At 41.5% G+C, this 21,614-nt stretch overlaps 1 protein-coding gene and 1 long non-coding RNA gene across 2 annotated transcripts; both read right to left on the bottom strand.

Moving 5' to 3' along the window:
* Positions 1-250: 250 nt before the first annotated feature.
* Positions 251-7,838, bottom strand: LOC117399805 (leucine-rich repeat-containing protein 24-like). The gene is made up of 4 exons (XM_034918344.2): positions 7,662-7,838; positions 5,588-5,866; positions 4,636-4,804; positions 251-4,309 (listed from the first exon to the last, which is right to left on the bottom strand). Exons 1-4 carry the CDS (start codon positions 7,809-7,811, stop codon positions 3,297-3,299), a joined length of 1,611 nt encoding a protein of 536 aa, XP_034774235.2. The 5' UTR covers positions 7,812-7,838; the 3' UTR covers positions 251-3,296.
* Positions 7,839-11,260: 3,422 nt separating this feature from the next.
* LOC131736963 (uncharacterized) lies at positions 11,261-16,365 on the bottom strand. The gene is made up of 2 exons (XR_009328556.1): positions 15,824-16,365; positions 11,261-11,565 (listed from the first exon to the last, which is right to left on the bottom strand). It is a non-coding gene; the product is annotated as an uncharacterized LOC131736963 (long non-coding RNA).
* Between the last annotated feature and the right edge of the window lie 5,249 nt (positions 16,366-21,614).

A 21,614-nucleotide genomic window follows, 5' to 3' on the forward strand; every position in this document is an offset into this window, starting at 1 on the left:
TATACCACAGTACAACTTTTTAAAATGTATTTACCTTTGTTTGTCTAAAACAATCAAGTCCACTGAAAGTTCACTTTGAGAGCAAGGCTCGTGTGTCTGTGTGAAGTGTTTCATCGGCAAGCAGTGCTTTTAGAACAGGTGTTGTTAATTAGCAGTGCTTTATTTGCTGTTAGAAAACGACAGAGCTGTTGTATAATTGAGGGAAATGGCATTGCTGTGGCACGTTATGAGGTAATAATGAAACTTCTGATCCCGATACTGGAGTTATTTATTTACCTTTGTTTGTATAAAGTAATGATTTTAGTCCACTGAAAGAGTTAACGAGCATCCATGGCATCAGATGCCATTAATTAGTGCCATCCTGGCCATGTTCTGTTACTGAGTAATAACAGATCATTTGACCTCATTAGAAAACCAGGGAAGAGCAGCGTCCGGTTGCTGTATAATGAACCCTAAAGGCAGTGTGTGGAAACAGTGAGAGCACAGTTCTCCTAGGCTCTAACATTGGTGCAAACAGAGAGATTTTTAAAGTGATACGGTAACCAATGAGTGCAGGCTTAAACATCGTCTAGAAATGAAATGAAGTAAAACAACAACTGAAGGAAACAGGAACAGAAATAGTCACAAAAAACATTATACTTTAAGCATATTATTCAGAAGAACAAACAAACAAACAAAAAAAAAAACATCAGCAATATCACTGACCGTTCAGTCAGTGGTTTAACAAGCTGCAAGACTGAATGAAAGAGAGTACGGATGTTGAAACGTTTAAATGTTTTATAATTTTTCCAAAACGTTTAACCATTGTCAAAATGTGCCTGACAAAATCTACAGATCAGCTTTAGTCTTTATACAATAGGAAGTGTGCAGGGTAAGTATGTATTACTGAATAAATAATGTTATACATGCATGTTATTGTAATGTTGTAGTGCATCATAAAAAAGTAACAGCACTCTAATGATGGGCTTCTCTAGACATCTTTTGATTGCTTCCAAGTTCCCACTGTGGTAAAGTTCATTGTTTTAACATGTTTAAATCGTAAAGTTTAAACATTTAATGATATGAATCTGACATTCTTAAAAGCGAGTGTGAAGCAAGTCACACAGAATGTTCCACAGTTCTGCACAATGTGTGATTTCCTATGAGACTAACTGTGTGTTTGCCCCACAACACTGTCCACTTTGTTCCACCTTGTAAAGTAGTGCTGGGACGGTTATTCAGATATTTCAGCAAGCACTGCTTGAAATGTATTTGGAGTCAAAAAAGACCATGCTTGTATCTGTTCATGTTACAGAATTTATAAATGGCTGTATCAAAAAGGTGCACAGAAAAACAAAGCATAATTGAGGAATAATAGGTTATTTGAGGGGACACCCACTTTATTTTACTCCAGAGAGATTTGGTTTATTGTAATAAGAATTATACTTTCCAAGAATTTTAAAAGTTTCCTTTAGAGTTTGAAAAAATATTCCAGTATGAAAAACCTATGTTCGTCCCAGCACTATTTAAAAGTGGACTTTTTCCCCCATAGTTTTTTTTCCACAACTCAATTCAATATAAAAGACAAATGTTCAAAGAGTTATTTTCTTGTAAAAGAAATTATAAGAATTGTAACACAAATATCCTCAGGAAATATTTAACAAAACAAAACAAAAAAAAACATTAAATGTGGAAAGAGTAATCATGAGCAAATCATTTGCAGCTTTCAGTTGCGTTTGGAATACAAACCAAGGATTCTGGGGTTTCTGTAACATAAGCATCCTTTTCAGAAAAAAACAGACCTGCTTCATCTTGTCAATATGTCATGCATGTGGCCTGGGCATGATCTTTGTTAATCCAGCACAGTAGAGGATCCCAATGATTCAGCATCAACAACATGGCTAGTTAACCCATTCCTAGTGTTCTGTGTTTCCGGTTTATTCCGAATTTTACTGAAAAATTACAGGATTTTTTTTAACTGGACGTCATTTTTTACTGATTTATACCCAATTTTTGTCTATTATTCAATATTTTTCCTGTACTATTTTCTAGGAAATGCACAATATTTTGATTAAAATGCTGTTTTATTTTGACTCTGACATTGTATTAAGCAGCACTACACTGTATCCTAGGATACAGCAGACGTTTAGACATCAGAGGATCAAATAACGTTCAAACATGGTTCTCTGTGACTTCACAAACACATTATCACCTGATTATGTTGGCCAATCAAAGTCTGATTATTGTGGCAATTGCTAGGCATAGTAACTATTAGCTTGATCAAAAACTAAATTGAAATACTTACACGAAAGGATGCATAGCGCTGCAAATACTGCTGCATTGAGGTACATGTTCGCGCTGACAATAAAAGAACATACTGAAAAATAAGCGACACATTAAACTAAAACAAGAAAATGAACTGAGAGACAAGCAATCCATTTATGCAACTTTTACACACGCTTTAATAAAAAGAGAGTGCAGAATGACTGTGTTAATAAGTTTGTCAGAGCGCTGTGCTTTGCTGGACAGCCACTCTTTATTGCAGAGAGGTATGTATTGGTGACTTTGTGCGACAGTACTATCTGTCCATCAACTAAAACACTGCCTAATGCCGACAATCTTAATCGTACATATTTCACAGAAAATGGTGATGGTTTTAGTTGGTAAACTTATGGAATGCATTGATGGAAATGACCAGTGTGATTTTTGACGCATCTCCAAATGGCTTGCACCGTCCAGTTCTATCAATTTTCTTTTCTTTTTATGATTTCACAGCGAATAAACGTGGCTTGTTTTGTGCTGATGTCATGTTCATACCTTCTGTAGATCCTGTTTCTGTCAGCACAGCGATTGCCCAAACATTTGCAAAGTACCAGCTAACTTGGGATGTGGCTTCGACTTGCACAGATTCTGCTTCATTTCCTCCCGATTTTTACCAATGTTTCAATTAAAAACTACTTATTACCGATTTTATCCTTATTTTAATATATGTAAAATAAACTCCGAAAAATTCCCGGAAATTTTTTTTAAAGATAAAAAACAAAAATACAGCAATCTACCCATTCCATACCCCCACCTCTCTGTGCGAAGAAGCATCTTCTTCCCTCTGTTCAGTCTATTTACACTTCATTTCCATCCAAGTGTTCACTGATCTTCGTTTCTGTGCTGCACTTGAAGTATTGGTTTGGGTTCACTTTGTCAACCCCTTTTAAGATTTTAAAGATTTCAATCAGGCCCCATCACCCTCCCCCCCTCGTAGATTATTCTTTTAATCCCAGGGATTAGTAAAGGCCTTTGCAATTCCTGCTACCAGTCCATCAGCAGTGGATCTCGTAGGCAATGTGCGTGTCAAACAGCAGGCTCTGGTTAATGAAGAGTGCTTCCTCACCCCTCTCCCCTTCCTCCCCACTCCTCTCCCCCAGTCCCGGCACCACAGTCTGTGTGGCCTGATCCTGCAGCTGCTCTGGAGTGAGCTCTCCTTGCTGCCTGCTGTAGCTGGCCGGGAAGACAGGCTTGCTGCGGTTGAGCACGTACATCTCGTGGCCCCGCTCATCACGGTACTCCTCCAGCTGGGCGAACGTGGTGGGCCCATCCGAGTAGTCGTTGACGTAGAGGATGCTCTCCTCCTTCGGGCCCTTCTTGCGGTGGTGGTGCCGGCTGTAGATCATGGCGATGAGAAGCAGGGCGGTGAGGGCCAGCATGGAGATGCCAATGGCGATGGTGGTCTGGGTGGCCATGCTGAGGGCATTGAAGTCCATGCTGTCCAAGTCGTAGAGAGGCTCCTGGCTGATGTCCACCGGCATGTAGGGACGCTGGCTGGAGGAGGAGGAGAGGTTGACTGACAGGTGAAAGGTCACCCTGGCCACGCCGCCAGGGTTCCAGGCCTCGCACTCGTAGCGGCCCACATGCGCCACCGTCATGTTGCTCAGGAAAAGCATCCCGCTGCCTGTGTCCGGGTCAAAGCGGTCCCCCCGGACCCCCTTGCTGGGTTCCATGGTTCCACCTCTTTCATCTTCTTCGGAGACCTTGGGGGAGGCCTTGGTCTGAGACACTTTCTTCCAGGTGACCAGGGGCTGTGGGTAGCCGGAGGCCTGGCAGGACACGCGCACGTTCTCCCCTAGCCGCACGGTCAGGTGTTTGGGCTCCAGCTGCACCACGGGGGGGATGCAGACCAGGCTGTTCCCTGGCACCTCCACTAGGCTGTGGTGAGAGAGACGAGGTGGCTCGGCACACACCAGCCTCCGCTCGGCAGAGCTCAGGAGGCGCTGCCCCTCCTCGTTGATCCAGCTCCGCAGCCAGTGCAGCGCGCAGTCACAACGCCACGGGTTATCTGCACACACACACAGGGAGAAAGGGAGGGGAGAGTTAACACAGTCACAACGCCACAGGTTAACTGCACGCACACACAGGGAGAAAGGGAGGGGAGAGTTAACACAGTCACAACGCCACGGGTTAACTGCACGCACCCACAGGGAGAAAAGGAGGGGAGAGTTAACACAGTCACTACACTACACAGTCACTAATTACTGAATTAATTGTGTAACTTACAATATGTTTATAAGTGTTCAGTGGCTACTTCTAATCATGAGAGTATATTTCTCACGCACTTTTTACATAACAGACCCTGACAATAGTTTGTGAAGGAGGTGCCCCTACCTGTGACGCGTAGGACCTGCAGGCTGGCGAGTGGGCGCAACGAGGCCTGGCTCAGGGTGCGCAGGTTGTTGCGACTCAGGTCCAGCAGTGCCAGGGAGGAGAGGCCGGCCAGTGCCTGCTCTCCCAGCAGCTCCACACTGTTCTCCTGCAAGTGCAGCTCCTGCAGTCTCTGAAGGAAGGAAGGACAGACAGACAAGACACGTGAGAGAGAGAGAGAGAGAGAGAGAGAGAGAGAGAGAGAGAGAGAGAGAGAGAGAGAGAGAGACTCAAACAGAGGGGCAGACAGACAGACAAGACACATGTGAGACAGACTCAAACAGAGGGGCAGACAGACTGACAGACAGACACATGTGACAGAAAGACTCAAACAGAGGGGCAGACAGAGAGACAGACACGTGACAGATAGACTCAAACACAGGGGCAGACAGACACATGTGAGAGAGACTCAAACAGAGGGGCAGACAGACAGACAGACACGTGAGAGAGACTCAAACAGAGGGGCAGACAGACACTTGAGAGTGACTCAAAACACAGGGGCACCTGCCCTTACAAAAGTTTACCATAGTAAAACCACAGTGAAGTGTAATAAGCATGGATGAATCCATTGTAAAGCCCAGCTAGGTAAAGCAAATGTAAGACAAATACTCACTTTTGTATTAGACTGAAGAGCAGCTCCTGTATATATATTTAAAACCACATAATTTAGTACTATAGTCATAAAAAGGTACAGTAAAAAAATAAGAAAATGTCATTTGACACTACGTACTCTTATATATAGTGACAGCCTCCTTGAAAGCCTTCCATATTGTAATAACTCATTTTCTACCCCCTTTAACCTCCGTAGTCTCCACAGAATGCCCACTGAACTTTACACCACACCACACTGACACGCTTCTGACAATCTGCTCCCCCACACACCCCCTCCCCGCCAGTAAGCCAGCTCGCCCCTGACCTGCAGCCCGCGGAAGGTGAAGTCGTGCAGCCGTGTGATCTGGTTCCCTGCCAGGTAGAGGATGCGCAGGTGCTCCAGACCCTGGAAGACGTTGCCGCTCACCAGGTGGATGCGGTTCCCGTTCAGGGCCAGCTCGAGCAGCTGCTGCTGGCTGTGGAAGGCGCCGGGCTCCAGCGCTGAGATGCTGTTGTTCTGCAGGTACAGGTAGTGCAGCTGGCCCAGGCGAGACAGGTCCTGCTGACGGATCTGACCGATGGAGTTATCCTGCAGGAAGATGGTCTGCAGACACAGCAAGGGAGACTTACATTTCTTGTAGTATTCCTAAATTTATCACTGTTAAGTATTTCATAGTTATGGATAATATTACAGTTAACTGAATTGGGCCTTCAGTATTAAGGGCTAGTCACACTACAGCGTTTATTCGCTGCGTTTTTCATTTTGAAAAATCGAACCTATGGAATTGAATACTACCTTTTACATTTGAACATAATAGCTGCGAGAAACGCTGCGAAAAAAAAAATCGAAACAGGTTCGATTTCTGGACGAAAAACGCTGCGATTTCCACAGAGTCCTTCTACATTTGTAGGCAATATGATTCGCGTGCAGGCTGCCGCATTGTTATTCTGATGAAGGAGAGAAAAAAGGGGATGAATGCGGGCTCACTATAATAAAATACCACTGACTTGTGTAAAAAATACTGGTATGTAAAATAATAAATAATAAAATTAAAGCAGAGGTAGCCAATTTGATCTAATTTCATTAAACCACAATACTTCACACTGCAGATTATGTCGTTTCTGAGTTGCAGTGTTTACTCAAAGCGGATGGATTTAATTCAATTCAACCCACTGGTGGTAATTCTGCTGATAGAAAACACAATATACAAGTAGGTGTTTTGCTTCAACAGTAAAAATGTCCTCACATATTTTCCCTTATTTAATGTTTGTATTGCATAACGAGATACGTATTGTGCTGCTTATAAAGAACAATGCACTGATAGAACCAGATGTTCCAATGGACAGTTGAAGAAGAGCAAAACGCTCATGTGTGAATACAAGAATTGTGTGTTTAGCCCTTTACACTGTACATAAATTGACCCTGAACTGCCTGCCTTTTGTACCTTTAGCTTGTATATTTCTCCCTCTCCTGGTCAATAGTGGAAGCATGCTCACACAGCATCCTATTACAGTCAGACAGTGTCTGTTGTGAACTCAAGAGACTTGTTCAGAAACAATCCTGGAGTGTTAATGTTCCCTTGGGTGTACTATCTCACTGTGGAAAACCATGGCACACTTACGTGAGCACGATCACTCCAAGTGTTTTTTTTTGTGCACACCTGCCAATGCTCTTGTTCTGCCTGCCTGCTAATAAGGAGTGTTTCTGTATTTCTGAATGACTGCATGCACTGAGCACATGCAGAAGGAGAGAGAGGTTCAGCCCTTAGGGATGTAAGAGGTGAACTCTGGAAGTGGGAACCTTTTCCAGTGTGTAAAAGCAGTAACTACTGAGATAATATAATGTATTATTCTAAATGGATTTACCCTGTAGGCTCAAATAAAAGTAAGAAAACTGTTATTCCTTCTGCTGTTATTCCTGTGTGATGGACCCTCTCCTACCACCATGATCAAGGGGAGATTTCATTACACTCTGCTGTTGTTCAAAAAAGCATCTGAAGTATTAAGCGAAGGTCCTTGTATGTGCAGTCTAAGATTTTTTGAGACATTGATTTATTTTCCTATTTGACGTGTTTGAAACAAATCCCAAGTTCTTTTATATGAAGCATATTTATTTTTATGTAGACGTGGTAGTGGCAAATATCTATTCTAATAGAGCAAACATGTTTTATTGCATTTTCTCAATTAGAACAGGTTTCTTTCTGTTTTCATTAATACCTGCCGAATTAAAACATGTCAAAGAAAATTACTTCCTCTCTGATTTATATAACAGTTTATCAAACAGGGATTGCAAAGTCCTTCATATCAAAAACATATATGCAGAGCCACCTTATATTCAGCCAGTACAGGTCCCCACTATGAACTGAGGCGAGTCTCAGCCCGTGTCTGGGAAAGCTTACCTGAGTGGTCGGAGGGACATCAGCTGGGATCTCTCTCAGCCCGATTGAGCCGCACTCCACCGTCAGGCTGTAGCACCGGCACCCAGTCGGACAGCCCAGGGTCCTAACAACCTGGAGGGCAAGAACACAGAGGAGCACCTGCAGGCCCATCGCAGCTACACGGGGGGGGGGGGGGGGGGGGGGTTGTGCTGCACAGAGACAGAGAGAGGGGAGAACCGTGAGGACCCAGGGAATAAGAACAGGATGTGGCCCTGCAGTGCCTGGGAAATGAATCAACTCTGTGGGAGTGTCCTGCAGCAAAATGGGGACAGCAGAATTGCAGACACAAGGAAGTTGCGTGGGTTGTGTGCTCAGGTAAATTAAACATGTTTCAGTTTGATACTAACCATTCAGAGACTGTATAAGGGGTCCAACCGGCTACTTATATGAACATAAGAAAATAAGCTAACAACAGGCAGGCATTCATGCTCGTCTGTTTCCTAGTAGCTGGTTCATTTAAAAATGTTGTTGAGTTTTAAAGGATCCACATAATTCAGCCCCAACAACATGGCTAGGTAACCCATTCCATACCCTCTCCACTCCCCTCTGTACTGAATATATCTCCACTTAATTTCAACTGTGTTTAATCTGGTCCTTGTTTCTGTGCTGCTGCAGACGTTTTGCCTAAAGGTAACTTTGCCAACTTCTTTTAAGATTTTTAAGATTTAAAAAAATGTTTTCATTTTAAAGGCGTGTTTGAACCAAGGCCACAATCTCCTGGCTCCAATTCATTTGTTCTGACTGCTAGACCGCACTGCCTTCCCACACCAGGAGAATGTGTAATAAGACTGGGCTGGGAAGCTGAGAGACCTCCCGATTTCCCTGTACCATCTGTACAGCCAGCACTGATCTTGCAACAAGCTTTCATTAGGCAGGGGGAGAACGTGATGGATCTCCTCCCATCTGCTGGCAAGTTAATAATTCTGCCATCAGCAATAAGACCTGTACGTGAGGTCAGGGTGTCAGTGAATGTTATTGCTAGTAATAATAATAATAATAATAATAATAATAATAATAATAATAATAATAATAATAATAAAAAGAAGAATAGTGAAACTGTGTGTTATCTTGTGACGGAAATATAATGAGTTCTGGTTGTAAAACTCCCTCTCAACCTGTGAGGGCACTAAGTAGCGAAAGGGAAAGGCTTTGGACAGGTTGGCCTGACAGTTCATTCCCTGGGTCGGGAAGTCAGTCAGCCTGGAAAAAGACAAGACTCCGTTGCAGGAACTGAGCAGCACTGGGACAGGTTCTCAGAGTTCTTTAGCTCAAAGCAGATAACATGGACAGACATTGTCGGAAAATATCATTAATTATTATGACAAACTTTGGAGAGAGAAATCAGCAGAAAATACAAAAATGAGCTTCCTACTGACCAGGAGAATAAACATTATAGGGAAAGGGTGAGCTGCCTTTTCCAGAGACCGGATGTACAGTCAGGATGTTACTGAAGCCCTAGTGTCAGAGGCCAGCGGCTCTGCTCATCCTCCACAGGGAGAGTGGGAGGAAGAGCTTTTACACAACAGATCAGACTGAGATAAAGAGCGATTAGAGCTGAACACAGCCTGTCTGCTACTGGAGAGGGAGGTCCTCTCCAAATGCATCCAGTTAGGACAGCACTTGAGATTTTTAAAACAGCTGACATAAGTAAGTATTACAGCATTTTGATTTTCTTGGTTTTGGTGCTCTGCCTTGCCTTTCGGGGCATTTGGTGCTGCCTCAACGCTGACAGATAGGCAAGGAAGATGTTATTCCGCCAGTCCCCGGCCCAGCGAGGCCGGAAATGAGGTGGAGGTGGCCGGAAATCAGGTCTGATGTTTTAGTTAGAAGTATGCAACACAGGCCTAACAGGGAAGTTGACCTGTTTTTCTCTGAGCCTGCACTAAGGGAAGCAGATTGTACTGTGCTCAGTTAATCAGCAATCGTTCCCAATTCATGCCCTGAACATGAGCAGGCTGCCAGAACTCAAGTGCATCTGTGGCAAAACAACCCACTGTCTGCCATTCAATTAGGTATGGCATAGTCTCCCTATTATTCTACCCAAGTCACATGCTGGCATGGGAGCAGAAAGACCTATTTGTTCTCATTCATGGCAGGGTACGGGTCCAGAACAGCCAGTGGAGAAGACATGCTTGTTAACACTCGCAGTGCCAAAATACACAACCAGCTCTATTCACATAAGCACTGTTTTAAGGACTGCTTTTTTCTGAGGGTAAACAGTGCTTTGAGAAGAGGCTAATAAACCCCATCTCTAAAACTGCCGAAGGTTTCATGCACTGCAAACTTGATTTGGTTAATCAAAATGGGCTTCATAAAATAGTATTTAACAAAACCATTCATTAAAACTGTCCTGCAAGACATGTTTAGGGATGTCCCTCGACACAAAACCATATTTGAGCACCCTTTTATTGCACCTTTAAAATGGCACCCTGCACCCCACCTCAATCAATAAACACACACTCGTGGTCATGGTTGCTTATACACAGTAACCATGTTCACAGCCCCTTGACACTACCGGCTGAAATGTCTAACAGTGTAAATCATGCCTGTCCTTCTGTGTTTGTACAGCATTTTTCAGCTGCCAGGGACTCGCTTCACCGCCTTTATGACATGAACAGCAATTGCATTATTCCAGCAGGCACTCGTCCATGAATTCCAAGAGTGGCTGTCTAATTTGAAAACGTCTTTCCGGACTCCACGCCACAAACTCATCTCATGTAAACTGGTTTGTGGGTTGCTTGGTTGACCCCTAAGCAGCCCTCTTTCCAGATTTCTCATGCTTTTCCAATTTCCATTTACCATAGCTGACCATGGTTTGCCATTCCTCTCTGGGTTTTACAATGCTTACCAATGCTTTACAGCGCTTACACTGTGCTATATTACCAGGGGTTCAAATAAAAACTATTGGGGAGTTCTCATATGTGGACCCTTAGAATCTGTTTGTTCCTTACTGAGATCAATATAATATTAACGAGGTAGAATAACACAGAACTATGTGATTAGTTAAGGTTTAAAAAACAGCTTTGTCTTGCACATCTCTAAACTGTGCTGTGCCTGGGTTGCTAGGCAATCAGAGAATTTATACAGGTACTACAGTATTGTCTCAGGTGGTTATTATGTGATGTCATGACTGCAGCTTGCTTTGGGAACATTTTAAAAAGGTTCCTTCTTATAGAAAAAACATTCAAATATAATTCAAATGAAAATATCGACGTTCTCTTACTGTGTCATGAAGATTGTTCCTTTTCTTTTAACAATTTGTGCTTCACATTTGCACTCACGAGCTATGCTATGAAGTCCGGGCCGCACGTGAACCTGCAAACCCATGGACCACTTATTTTAATCCCTGTATGTTACACTTTGCTTTCACAAGAAACGTTTATATGGGTAAAATCATTTCTAGGGATGCTAGATTCTGTTTAATTTCCTGAACATTTAAACTTGAGGATTAAACATGTTCTTAAAGTTCAAGTTTTAACATTTTAGGAAATTTTGTTACCAATCAAAAGCCATCATGAGAAGCCCTCCATTGTTTTTTTGTTTTTTGACAGACTCCAGAATTATTGTGGACGACATGTGTACAACACTGATGTGTACTTGGAAGAATGATAAACTTTTGAACACTGTGAAAATATTTAAACTTTTCCATGCTCCAATTGGACATGAAAGCTTATAGTCTCCCTTTTACAGATCAAACCTCTTGCATACAGACTGCTCCAAATCTTTAAACAACATGAAGACCTGTCTCCTCCCCCAGATTGTGAGGCTGTGTCAGTTTCTCCACCTCCAAGTCATCTCTGCCCCTCTTCTCCTCAGACACCCAGTCTGTTCAAACTAATCACCTCGTTCTCTCCTTTGCAGAAACCTGTAAATAATTCAAAACAAAGCACATACCTGGCTGTACTTTACTCCAGCCATTCCCAGAAAGTCAACAGTAGGTGTTGTATATTGTACTGCAGCACTTGCTATATCCATTAGTTTACGAATTTAAAGTTACCCGGGGTGCACTCATTCCAGGGGAGCTCAAGTGGGTATCTGTTAACATTAGCTGAAAACAAGGCAACAGAATTGGCAACAATTTCAAACAGAATATGTTTACTGTAGAATTTTGCTGTTACAAGCTTTGCATGATTAATTAGGGTCCTTACGTTTAATATGCAAATCTCATTCACATGAACGAGCATTTTGAACAGCAGACGTAGAATATTAATGCTGGATGTAGCTAAGCCAGGTCAATTGTTGGTTAGTGCAACACGCATAACAACGTCTGTGTTTAACACTTTTCGAGTTTTATGTAAATTGTTTTTTTTCGAGGCTTTCGTTTTTGATATATTGTATGAATACTGTATACTGATCTGTTGAACAATAACAACAAAACTAACTACATCTCCCAGAATGCAACGTCTTCAGTTACTAGGAAACTGTACACAAGACAAAACAACCAACAAACATTATTCAATCTCTGGTTAGCCCTGTTGTCTTTGCAGCCAATCACAGTAAGAATAAGAAAAATTCAAAGCTACACAGGTTGAAGCGTAAACACCCCAGTCCAGGTACGAATCCAACTGGAACCATCGTCAGAGGCAACCGCTAAAAAAAGAGGTGCCTATAATATTAAACAAACTGTTTTATAACTTATTAATGCATTTCCTTATTGTATTCATATGTATGGCTTTATATTGAAGTTTTAACATCTTCACTGAGTTTAAGAATTTGATGTTAAAATATAAGTAACGTAATTAATTTGCAGTCAGTGTGATACCTCAAAAAACATGCACTGAGCTGATAGAACACATGCGAAAGAACACATGCGTGGTTGTACAGTAGTTCAAAGTAACATTGCAGTTAAAATGAAAGGATCTTTTTTAATGCCTACCCCATTACCATTAAAGATTGTACAGTATTTATCGAAATTACTCATGACTTCAAGGTAATGTTACATTTGACCCCCTGAAAATACATATTACTTTCTCAGTGTTCAAATTAGAGGGTAAGTTACTCCCAGACCAAAAACCTTATCTGCAGTGCTGCCTACAGCACTGAAAATGACTTCATGGTTGAATTGTGTTTCTTAGCCTTGAAGCTGTAGCATCCATTATACAAGTTCACTATGGCTAAAGCAGAGTACAGTGTAATAAAGCTCAGTGAAAGTATCGTAAAGCATTTGCAAGCATTGTAAAGAATAGCAAGGTCTGGTAAAGCACATTAATAAACATGGCAAACCAGGGTAAACTGTGGTAAATGCTCTGTATAACCATGGGAAAACTGCAAAACATACTGGGCAAATTCACTGTGGTACACTTTTATAAGGGATAGCAGTGTAGACCTAGTAGTAGCTCCAGTAGGTCCCTGTGGCAATGTGCCCCGCCCCTGTGTTTATTTGTGTGTTGTGTGTGGTGTGTTAATGTTGGTGTATTGTAGTTGGTACACGGGATATAATGTGGGTAATGAGCACGAGTGTTTAAAATGTATAATTGTATTTAGACACGAGGGTGGCACAAATCACTTCACATGCAAATTAAAAGTGTATTGATATGTGAGCACGGGAGTGCACAGATTAGTTCACGTGCTGGGATTCAAGTGAATAATTAATTGGTAATTGAATCCCAGCACAATTGTATATATAGATTCACGAAGCACTCACTCAGGGTTGTGTGTTCAGTAAGTGGAGAACGGGCGAGAGAGAGAGGAGAATTAATTTAAAATATAAACAAATGCTACTCATGCGAGAGGACTCGCACGATACTTGTTTGGTTCGTCCACTTTGTTTGTCTGTCTATTTACTTTGGCCAACGTGCCGTTTTTGTTTGTTCAGTCAGTGTTTTCTGTTTTGTTCAACCTTTTTATTTGGAATAAACTGGTGCAAGCAAGCGCCTTCATCATTTCACCCATCCTGTCTGTGTTGTTCATTTCCTGGTTCTGACGTCACCACTCAGCCAGACTGCCACAGCCACCCTCTCACTCCAGAACATTACTCCACTGCAGGGTTGTGATGTCATATGTACCTGTAAAAGGCCACTTTATAAAACAACGGCAGACAAATGCAGCACACTGTGTCAGGCCAAAGCTCTACTGCAGTGCAATCAGCTCATTCATTCAGCTCTCTGGAATGGGGATGCTCTGCCTAGGTGACCAATATGATTAAAAACCGATCAAACATTACACAAGCTAACAAAGAACAATGCAGCCCTGGGGGCGCAATCAAAATGGGTTGTAAACACAGACACCTCCTGCAATGGAACTTTACTGCTAGAATCACAGAATACAGCAACGTACCACCTATAAAGACACTATGTCAAATTGTGTGGTCTGTATCATTGGTTTGGACAGGGGTTAAAACAATGCAACAGTGAAAAGGTTCATTTTTACTGGAAGGAATACAGCTGTGTACCAGACATGAAGACAATAACAGACACGTGTACTGTCTCTATGCAGTGTGCTGTCTCACCAATGCACAGCTAAGACGGCTCTGAGAGCACTGTGTCCAAACCTGATCACCACAGTACTGAAGGGACATTGCAGCCCTGGAAAGAGTCCAACGAAGAGCAACTAGACTAAATCTGGGGCTTAAAGGAGTCAATTATGAAGATAGGCTGAAGGAAGGTAATTAACTTTGCCTAGAACAAAGAATAATTAGAGGCGACTTAATGGAAGTCATTAAACATATTTACGCCTAACCAATGCTTTAAACACAGTACAGAAAACAGGACCAGAGGACACAGTTGGAAATGAAGTGGACCTAGACTAAGGACATAGACTTTTGTTCATACATTTTCTTAGGTCACAAATACTGTATAACCCTGCAAATGAAGTCTCTACCTCAAATGGTTTCTGAGATAAGATGCTTTGAATCAGATTTATAAACAAAAACTGGCACAAAAGTGTTTGGTACCAATGATCGAATGTGACCGAGAGGATCACAGAATACAGCTGTTTTTATCACCTGGAAACCAGAATGTCACATGACCCAAATGCTGTAGGTCACAGGTTTTTGCCCCTGAAGTTGCCATAACACTAAAAATATGAAGTTGCCAGCTTAAATAGTTTATGATCCAGCAGCAGATTTGTAAATTCACATGGTGTAATGAACAGGCATCTCAATCCCCTAACCTCACAGCTCAAAGAACAACATCTTACCATTCAACCAAAGAGCAAGCTCTGCAATCGAGAGGGTTAATAAGGTCCAGTGCTGACGTCTGTATTATTAACTCATCAGCTGCTAGGCAGCTACTGTATATTCATCATACATCTTTATCAAGGTCTTTATTCCAAAGCGCTATTTAAAAATAATTGGGAAAGTAAAATGTCACCTTTATTTAAAAATCAGACTTACTGATATCTTATATTCGTGTTAGTAGTTTTGTAACATAACAGTATATGTCTATGTGAAACATATATTAACTAGGGATAATAGTCACATTTAAGATACATAGGTATAAACAGCATGGTCTTGTTTGAAGATTCAGGTCTATACTGTTACTCGTTCAATGGTGTTCAGAAAACGAGATGATTTGTGCAGTAATGCATTTTCCCCAAATATTTATTTTTGTATGGTATACTCATTACTGTGAATTGGTTAAATTACAGTTCTTTATTGCAATATGTATTCCCACACACTCATTTTGGAAGCCATTCGACTTCACATCACTCACAGAATCTGGTAACATAACAATCGATCACGCTTAGGGAGCGACGGCAAACTCCTTGTCGCGTTTCAAAACGGGAGACCACTCAGGCTTTCTCAAGCGGGCTCATCTGTATCGGTCACGTTTAGCACCTGAGCGGTGCGGTTTTTTTTTAATTTTTTATCTCAACCCCATAACTGGTTTCTAAGCAGCCCCTGTGACTGAATAAAAGAGCTTTCAGAGATGAGGGGGTCGATACGGCTTACGGGTTTCTCTTAATCTAAAGCGACATTATATGTACATTAGAGTGTATGGGCGCTATATTTTCACCACAAAACGCGCAGCAGTGTTAACGGTTTACAAATTATTGATGACAAGACCCAAACACTCGATTTTTAAATCTTATTTATTATTAGTATTTAATTGTTATAAGTCAGCACGTGTCCTCAGCGTCAGTAGCGCTACAAGCAGAACAAAAATATGTCAGATATATCTTACCTGACAGAGATAGCAAGACGTTCTTCTAAGCTGGCTCGCGCAAATCCAATTTGCGACGTTCTGTTAAAAAATAAACAAATCCAAGCATCAGACCTCGCCCCGACCAATCCGTGCACGACTCGTTATTGGTTTAAAGCAGTAAATATTTCAACGAGAGAGCGAATATTTTTGAGCAGCACAAAATGTTTTTCGTTGATTGCCCTTGCATGTTATTATCCTGTCACAAGACTTCTTGTGTTGAACCAGCGCCTGTATGCTAGTACACCACAGCTCCTGGATGTGCTCCGATGCTCCCAGTTCGATTGTCTCAATTATATATGCTCATGGCAGTTTTGGGTGAAGCGCGTTTGTGTTTCCCTTGCCCTAGACAGGCACCCAACGTTTCTCTCACTTCCCCGCTTTGCTTTTGGCTTTCAGTCCCGTCATTTGTTGAAAATGAACCAACACTGAGCACCTCACTGTCAATTCTCTTTATGTTTTTCTTGTTCTTTTTTCAGTCTGCACGATATTTGTTTCTCTCTTTCTGTATTTTCCTCTATTCTGCTCTTTCTTACACTCGATTGGTGACTGGGCAAATGCATCATCGCACATCTGGGCCAATCACCTAACCCGGCCGCTTTTATATTTTATTTTTTTCCCCCTTCAAGTGTTTTACAAAGATCCTTTCATCTCTGTAGGATTTCACACAGACCTCTAACCCAAGGCAGTTTGTAGGTGTCGTGAACTCTCACTCTAAACTAGTATCTATCTATCTATCTATCTATCTATCTATCTATCTATCTATCTATCTATCTGTCTATCTATAAGTTAACGTTTTGTGTTAAAATAAATCATTGGTGAAGCGAATACAATGTAATAGCGTTGCATTTATGCATGGGTACACACAAATTCATGCATGCTACAATACCCTGTTTGGATATTCCCCAGATTAAACTACAGTAGCTTGCATAATATTCTATTCAGTACACCTATTCATGTAAAATAATGGTATGCTATAATGTTCAGAATTATTTTTTTTGCAACATGTTTACAATAAGTCCTGTATTACACTGTTGGAAAGCAAACCATGTTACAGTGATCTCTTACAGCTCAGGAAGCAAAAAAATAAATGAACACCTTTCTCTCAAAATAGTTTGTGGCAGTAGCATTCTTTCACACATTCTCTGTATAGTGTATACCACTATACTCTTCACCATATGAACCCACACAGTTTTGTTTGGCAAGAATGCAAAGTTAACCATATTCTTGTGCCACCTTTACATTTATTTGTCAGGAACAACATGCAAATGATTACACCAATGCCATGCAAACATGACATGAGATGCATTGTATACTCGATTTAGCCAAACGGGTCATTTCTGTCGCTAGTCACCAGGCAAGCATTGATGGTAACTAAATACAGTTCATACCTTCAACATAACCCTATTACACACTCATTTCTACCAGATGAACTATTAAAGATACAAGTTATCCACTAAAATACACTTAAAACCAGCTTATGTGAAATGCACGAAACAGAGCATACACCAATACATAAAGTGCCTACACCACACACATTACATAAAGAATACTGTAGCATTGCGTGGAAATGAAGGCAGATTCACACAAGTTTTTCAGGATTATTGAATGCAGTGGTTTATTAAGCTGGGACTCTAGGTAAAGTGTGCTGCTTTACCAGCCAGTGGTACTCAGAAAGTCCAAAGCACACTGTTTTGGCCGTGTGCTACTGCCAACTAAGTGCAGTCTCCGGTTCTTTCTTGGTTCTCTTTAGTCCAGTTTCTCTCTGGCTCTCTTTTGCTGTTTCTTCACCGACTCTCTCTCTGTTCTTCAGATCTCCTTCGTCTCATACCTGACCACACTGTTTGCCTCAGCAGCCAACTACTTATCCCCCGCCCCCGTCCAGGCCACGACCCCAGTGCACCAGCCACCAATCCCAAGCATGCACGGCTTCCTGCTCTCGATCCCTTGATTCTTGCAACATTTTGTCCCATGATTTGTGACAACAATGTTGCAATCGGATCCCTCTCGCGGCAAGCCGCTTCTGATTGGAGTCGATTCTTTCATCTCTGACGTCCCTGAGCACCTGCTGCAGTTGAACCTCTGACCCTGGGTCATAGAACCTTCCAGAACGCGGTTACAGCAGACCTAGGGTCCTTACAATTATGAAGAGTGCACAATGTGTGGACTGCAATTTGCACAAGCGGATATCCAAAGTGGCTTCCTTAAAGTTCCCCAGAATTGATATTGTCTGTTGATTAAAATAGGTCAAGTGGTGTCATTGTTATCCTGCCATAGCTTATGAAGAACCTTGGTATCTCATGTTTCACTATATATGTAGCTGAGAGTCATTGTGACAAAAAGAAATCCAGGCTCAGCTATATTATCTGCTAACTCAGTCAAGCTGAATAATACAGTTATGTAAGAAATAAAAGGTATAATTAAGGAAAGTTAATTATACCTAACTGCAGCACTCTACTGGTGCAGATCAAACAGGGGGGCGTGTTTAAGATAATCATTAGGTAATTGTCCACTTAAAGGTAAAGTAGCTTGCCTAAGGATTCATTACAGGCTATACTGTGAAGATTAAATAATTAATGCCTGGACAGGCCTTGCATTGCAGGTGTACAAATCGGGCCAAATGATTAAGTGTTTGCACCAGTTATTTGTAAAAAGGAAAACTAACCGGAAATGGTACAAATCATACACAAAATAACAAATGGAGCGCTGGAATATTTAGTGAATTTGGTCCAATATGTATTTAAGCATTAATCTCCGACGTAGAGGCCATTACCTGCTAGATAATTGACCACTAGGTGTCCCGAAGGCTTACAAACGTGTGTAACATTTTTTAAATGTATTTTTAGATTAGATTTGGACTTGCTGTTGTTTGCTGTGTGGTCCAGTGGTTAAAGAAAAGGGCTTGTAACCAGAAAGTCCCTGGTTCAAATCCCACCTCAGCCACCGACTCATTGTGTGACCCTGAGCAAGTTACTTAACCTCCTTGTGCTCCGTCTTTCTGGGGAGACCTAATTATAAGTGACTCTGCAGCTGATGCGTAGTTCACACACCCTAGTCTCTGTAAGTCACCTTGGATAAAGGCGTCTGCTAAATAAACAAATAATAATAATTTGTAATGTAATAAAAGGTTCTTTGGTCTAGCAGGTATTTCTTTACCCATTTCTTCACTGCAGGAACAACAGTCAGATACAGCCAATACAGGGGATAAATGTGCATCTGTTTTCTACACAGCATTGAAGCTTAATAAACAATCTGTGGAAAAACAGGCCTCCCCCAACCCTCCTTCTTCAGTGCAGAGGCAAATGCATTGTTAAAAGAAATCCTGAGGCTTTTAGAGGCCTAAGTGCTCCCTGGACCCCTGCTCTAACGATTCACTGCAACATCTCTGTCAGTTCACTGTGCTAAAAAAAAACAAGCCACGTTAGACTCTCAATATATATATACAGCTCTGGAAAAAATTAAGAGACCACTGCAAAATTATCAGTTTCTCTGGTTTTACTATTTATAGGTATGTGTTTGGGTAAAATGAACATTTTTTTGTTATTCTATAAACTACTGACACATTTCTCCCAAATTCCAAATAAAAATATTGTCATTTAGAGCATTTATTTGCAGAAAATGACAACTGGTCAAAATAACAAAAAAGATGCAGTGTTGTCAGACCTCGAATAATGCAAAGAAAATAAGTTCAGGACAGGACAACCTTGTACTTGGCTTGATTCATGCCAAAGCTGCCTGATTCCAGCCTTGCTGAAGCACCCCCAGATCATCACCGATCCTCCACCACATTTCACAGTGGGTGCGAGACACTATGGCTTGTAGGCCTCTCCAGGTCTCCGTCTAACCATTAGACGACCAGGTGTTGGGCAAAGCTGAAAATTGGACTCATCTGGGGGTGCTTCAGCAAGGCTGGAATCGGGCAGATTTGTCTTTGTGAAGGATGCATGAATCAAGCCAAGTACAAGGTTGTCCTGGAAGAAAACTTGCTTCCTTCTGCTCTGACAATGTTCCCCAACTCTGAGGATTGGTTTTTCCAGCAGGACAATGCTCCATGCCACACAGCCAGGTCAATCAAGGTGTGGATGGAGGACCACCAGATCAAGACCCTGTCATGGCCAGCCCAATCTCCAGACCTGAACCCCATTGAAAACCTCTGGAATGTGATCAAGAGGAAGATGGATGGTCACAAGCCATCAAACAAAGCCGAGCTGCTTGAATTTTTGCGCCAGGAGTGGCATAAAGTCACCCAACATCAATGTGAAAGACTGGTGGAGAGCATGCCAAGACGCATGAAAGCTGTGCTTGAAAATCAGGGTTATTCCACCAAATATTGATTTATGAACTCTTCCTAAGTTAAAACGCCTTCGAAGAGGTTACAGCAGGACGTACAGACAAGATGGAACAGCACTTAGTACATGCTGCAAAGCCTTTGGGAGCAGAATCCTGCGCTTGGAGCATATGCTGCTGACCATGAAATCCCCACAACTCTCACTGTACAGCAGTGGGGGATGATGGAAAAAATAGTGATAGTTCTAGCACCATTTGAAGAACTAACTCGTGAACTGAGTTGATCCTTGGCCTCTGCTTCTGATGTCATCCCTTCCATTGTAGCTTTAAAAAGGCTTTTGAGCAAAGTTTGACCAAGGAGTAAAGACTATGAAACACACTTTGCTGGAAGCCTTGGAAACACGCTTTGAGAAAATTGAAACGGAACCTCTCTACTGCTCTTTGGCTAACGCATCGGGCCTTATCACCAGCCCAGGCGTGGTATATGTCATGGGAACTGCACGGCCCGTTGTGGTTTATACCTTTCATATAACACAGCTTGGAAAAATAACAACCGCTGATTGGTTAAAAAACATCACATGACCATGTGTATATATAGCGTATAGCACGGCTTGCATACTAATGAGCCGCTTCACACTGAATAAATCACTACGCACCACTACATTCTAAATCCATGACAAAATGCCATTTTATTTGTTACTAGTTACAAAACCACTGCCAAAAATGAGTGGCATTTCACCTATTTCCTTTAATATAACTGATACAACACCAACTTTCTGAGTGAAGACAGTAGTCCGTCTGAAAAAAATAAATAAATAAAATAAGTGCACCAGCAAGAGTAAACACATAACAGTAGATGAGGAACAGCTAAATAGAAAAAAAAAAAACAGATTGAAAAAAAAAACACAAACAAATAACAAAAAAAATATATATTTAATTAAATTAAATACATTATTAAATTAATTATATTACACTGCAGATGTATACACAATAAAAGTTTCTGGTTTTGTCTTAAATTAAATGTGTTTTAACTATTTTAATTGTTTTTCTTCCCACCAATTACATGTAGTGTTATATGTAAGGATTAAACCACGATGAGCCGTGCGGTTCCCATGTTATATACTACATGAAGTGTGAAATTGTCCCCATCCCTTCAAAAGCTTCTTTCCTCTCAGTAACTATTAACATGCATGGCGGTGAAATGACCTAGGAAGTGCAAGTGTAACATATCTCCTGAGAATAATGCATAGAAATTGAGAACTTTCTTTAATCTAATGACATCAGACACCATGTTTTAAAATGAAAAGAAGTGTTTGCTATAACATGTGTTTCTTTTAAAATTGCACATTTGAAACAGGTAAGATTTAGAGAATCGTTGTGTTGTCTACAGCCTCTTTAATATAATGTTTCATTTCTAATTGTGTTCTGTCTGCTCTGCTGGCTGGTTCTTTAGTAAAGCCTCCCTGGAGTATCTGATGTGAGGCAG

The sequence above is a fragment of the Acipenser ruthenus genome, chromosome 4 (genome assembly GCF_902713425.1).
Source record: "Acipenser ruthenus chromosome 4, fAciRut3.2 maternal haplotype, whole genome shotgun sequence".
In the NCBI taxonomy this organism is placed as follows: Eukaryota; Metazoa; Chordata; class Actinopteri; order Acipenseriformes; family Acipenseridae; genus Acipenser; species Acipenser ruthenus.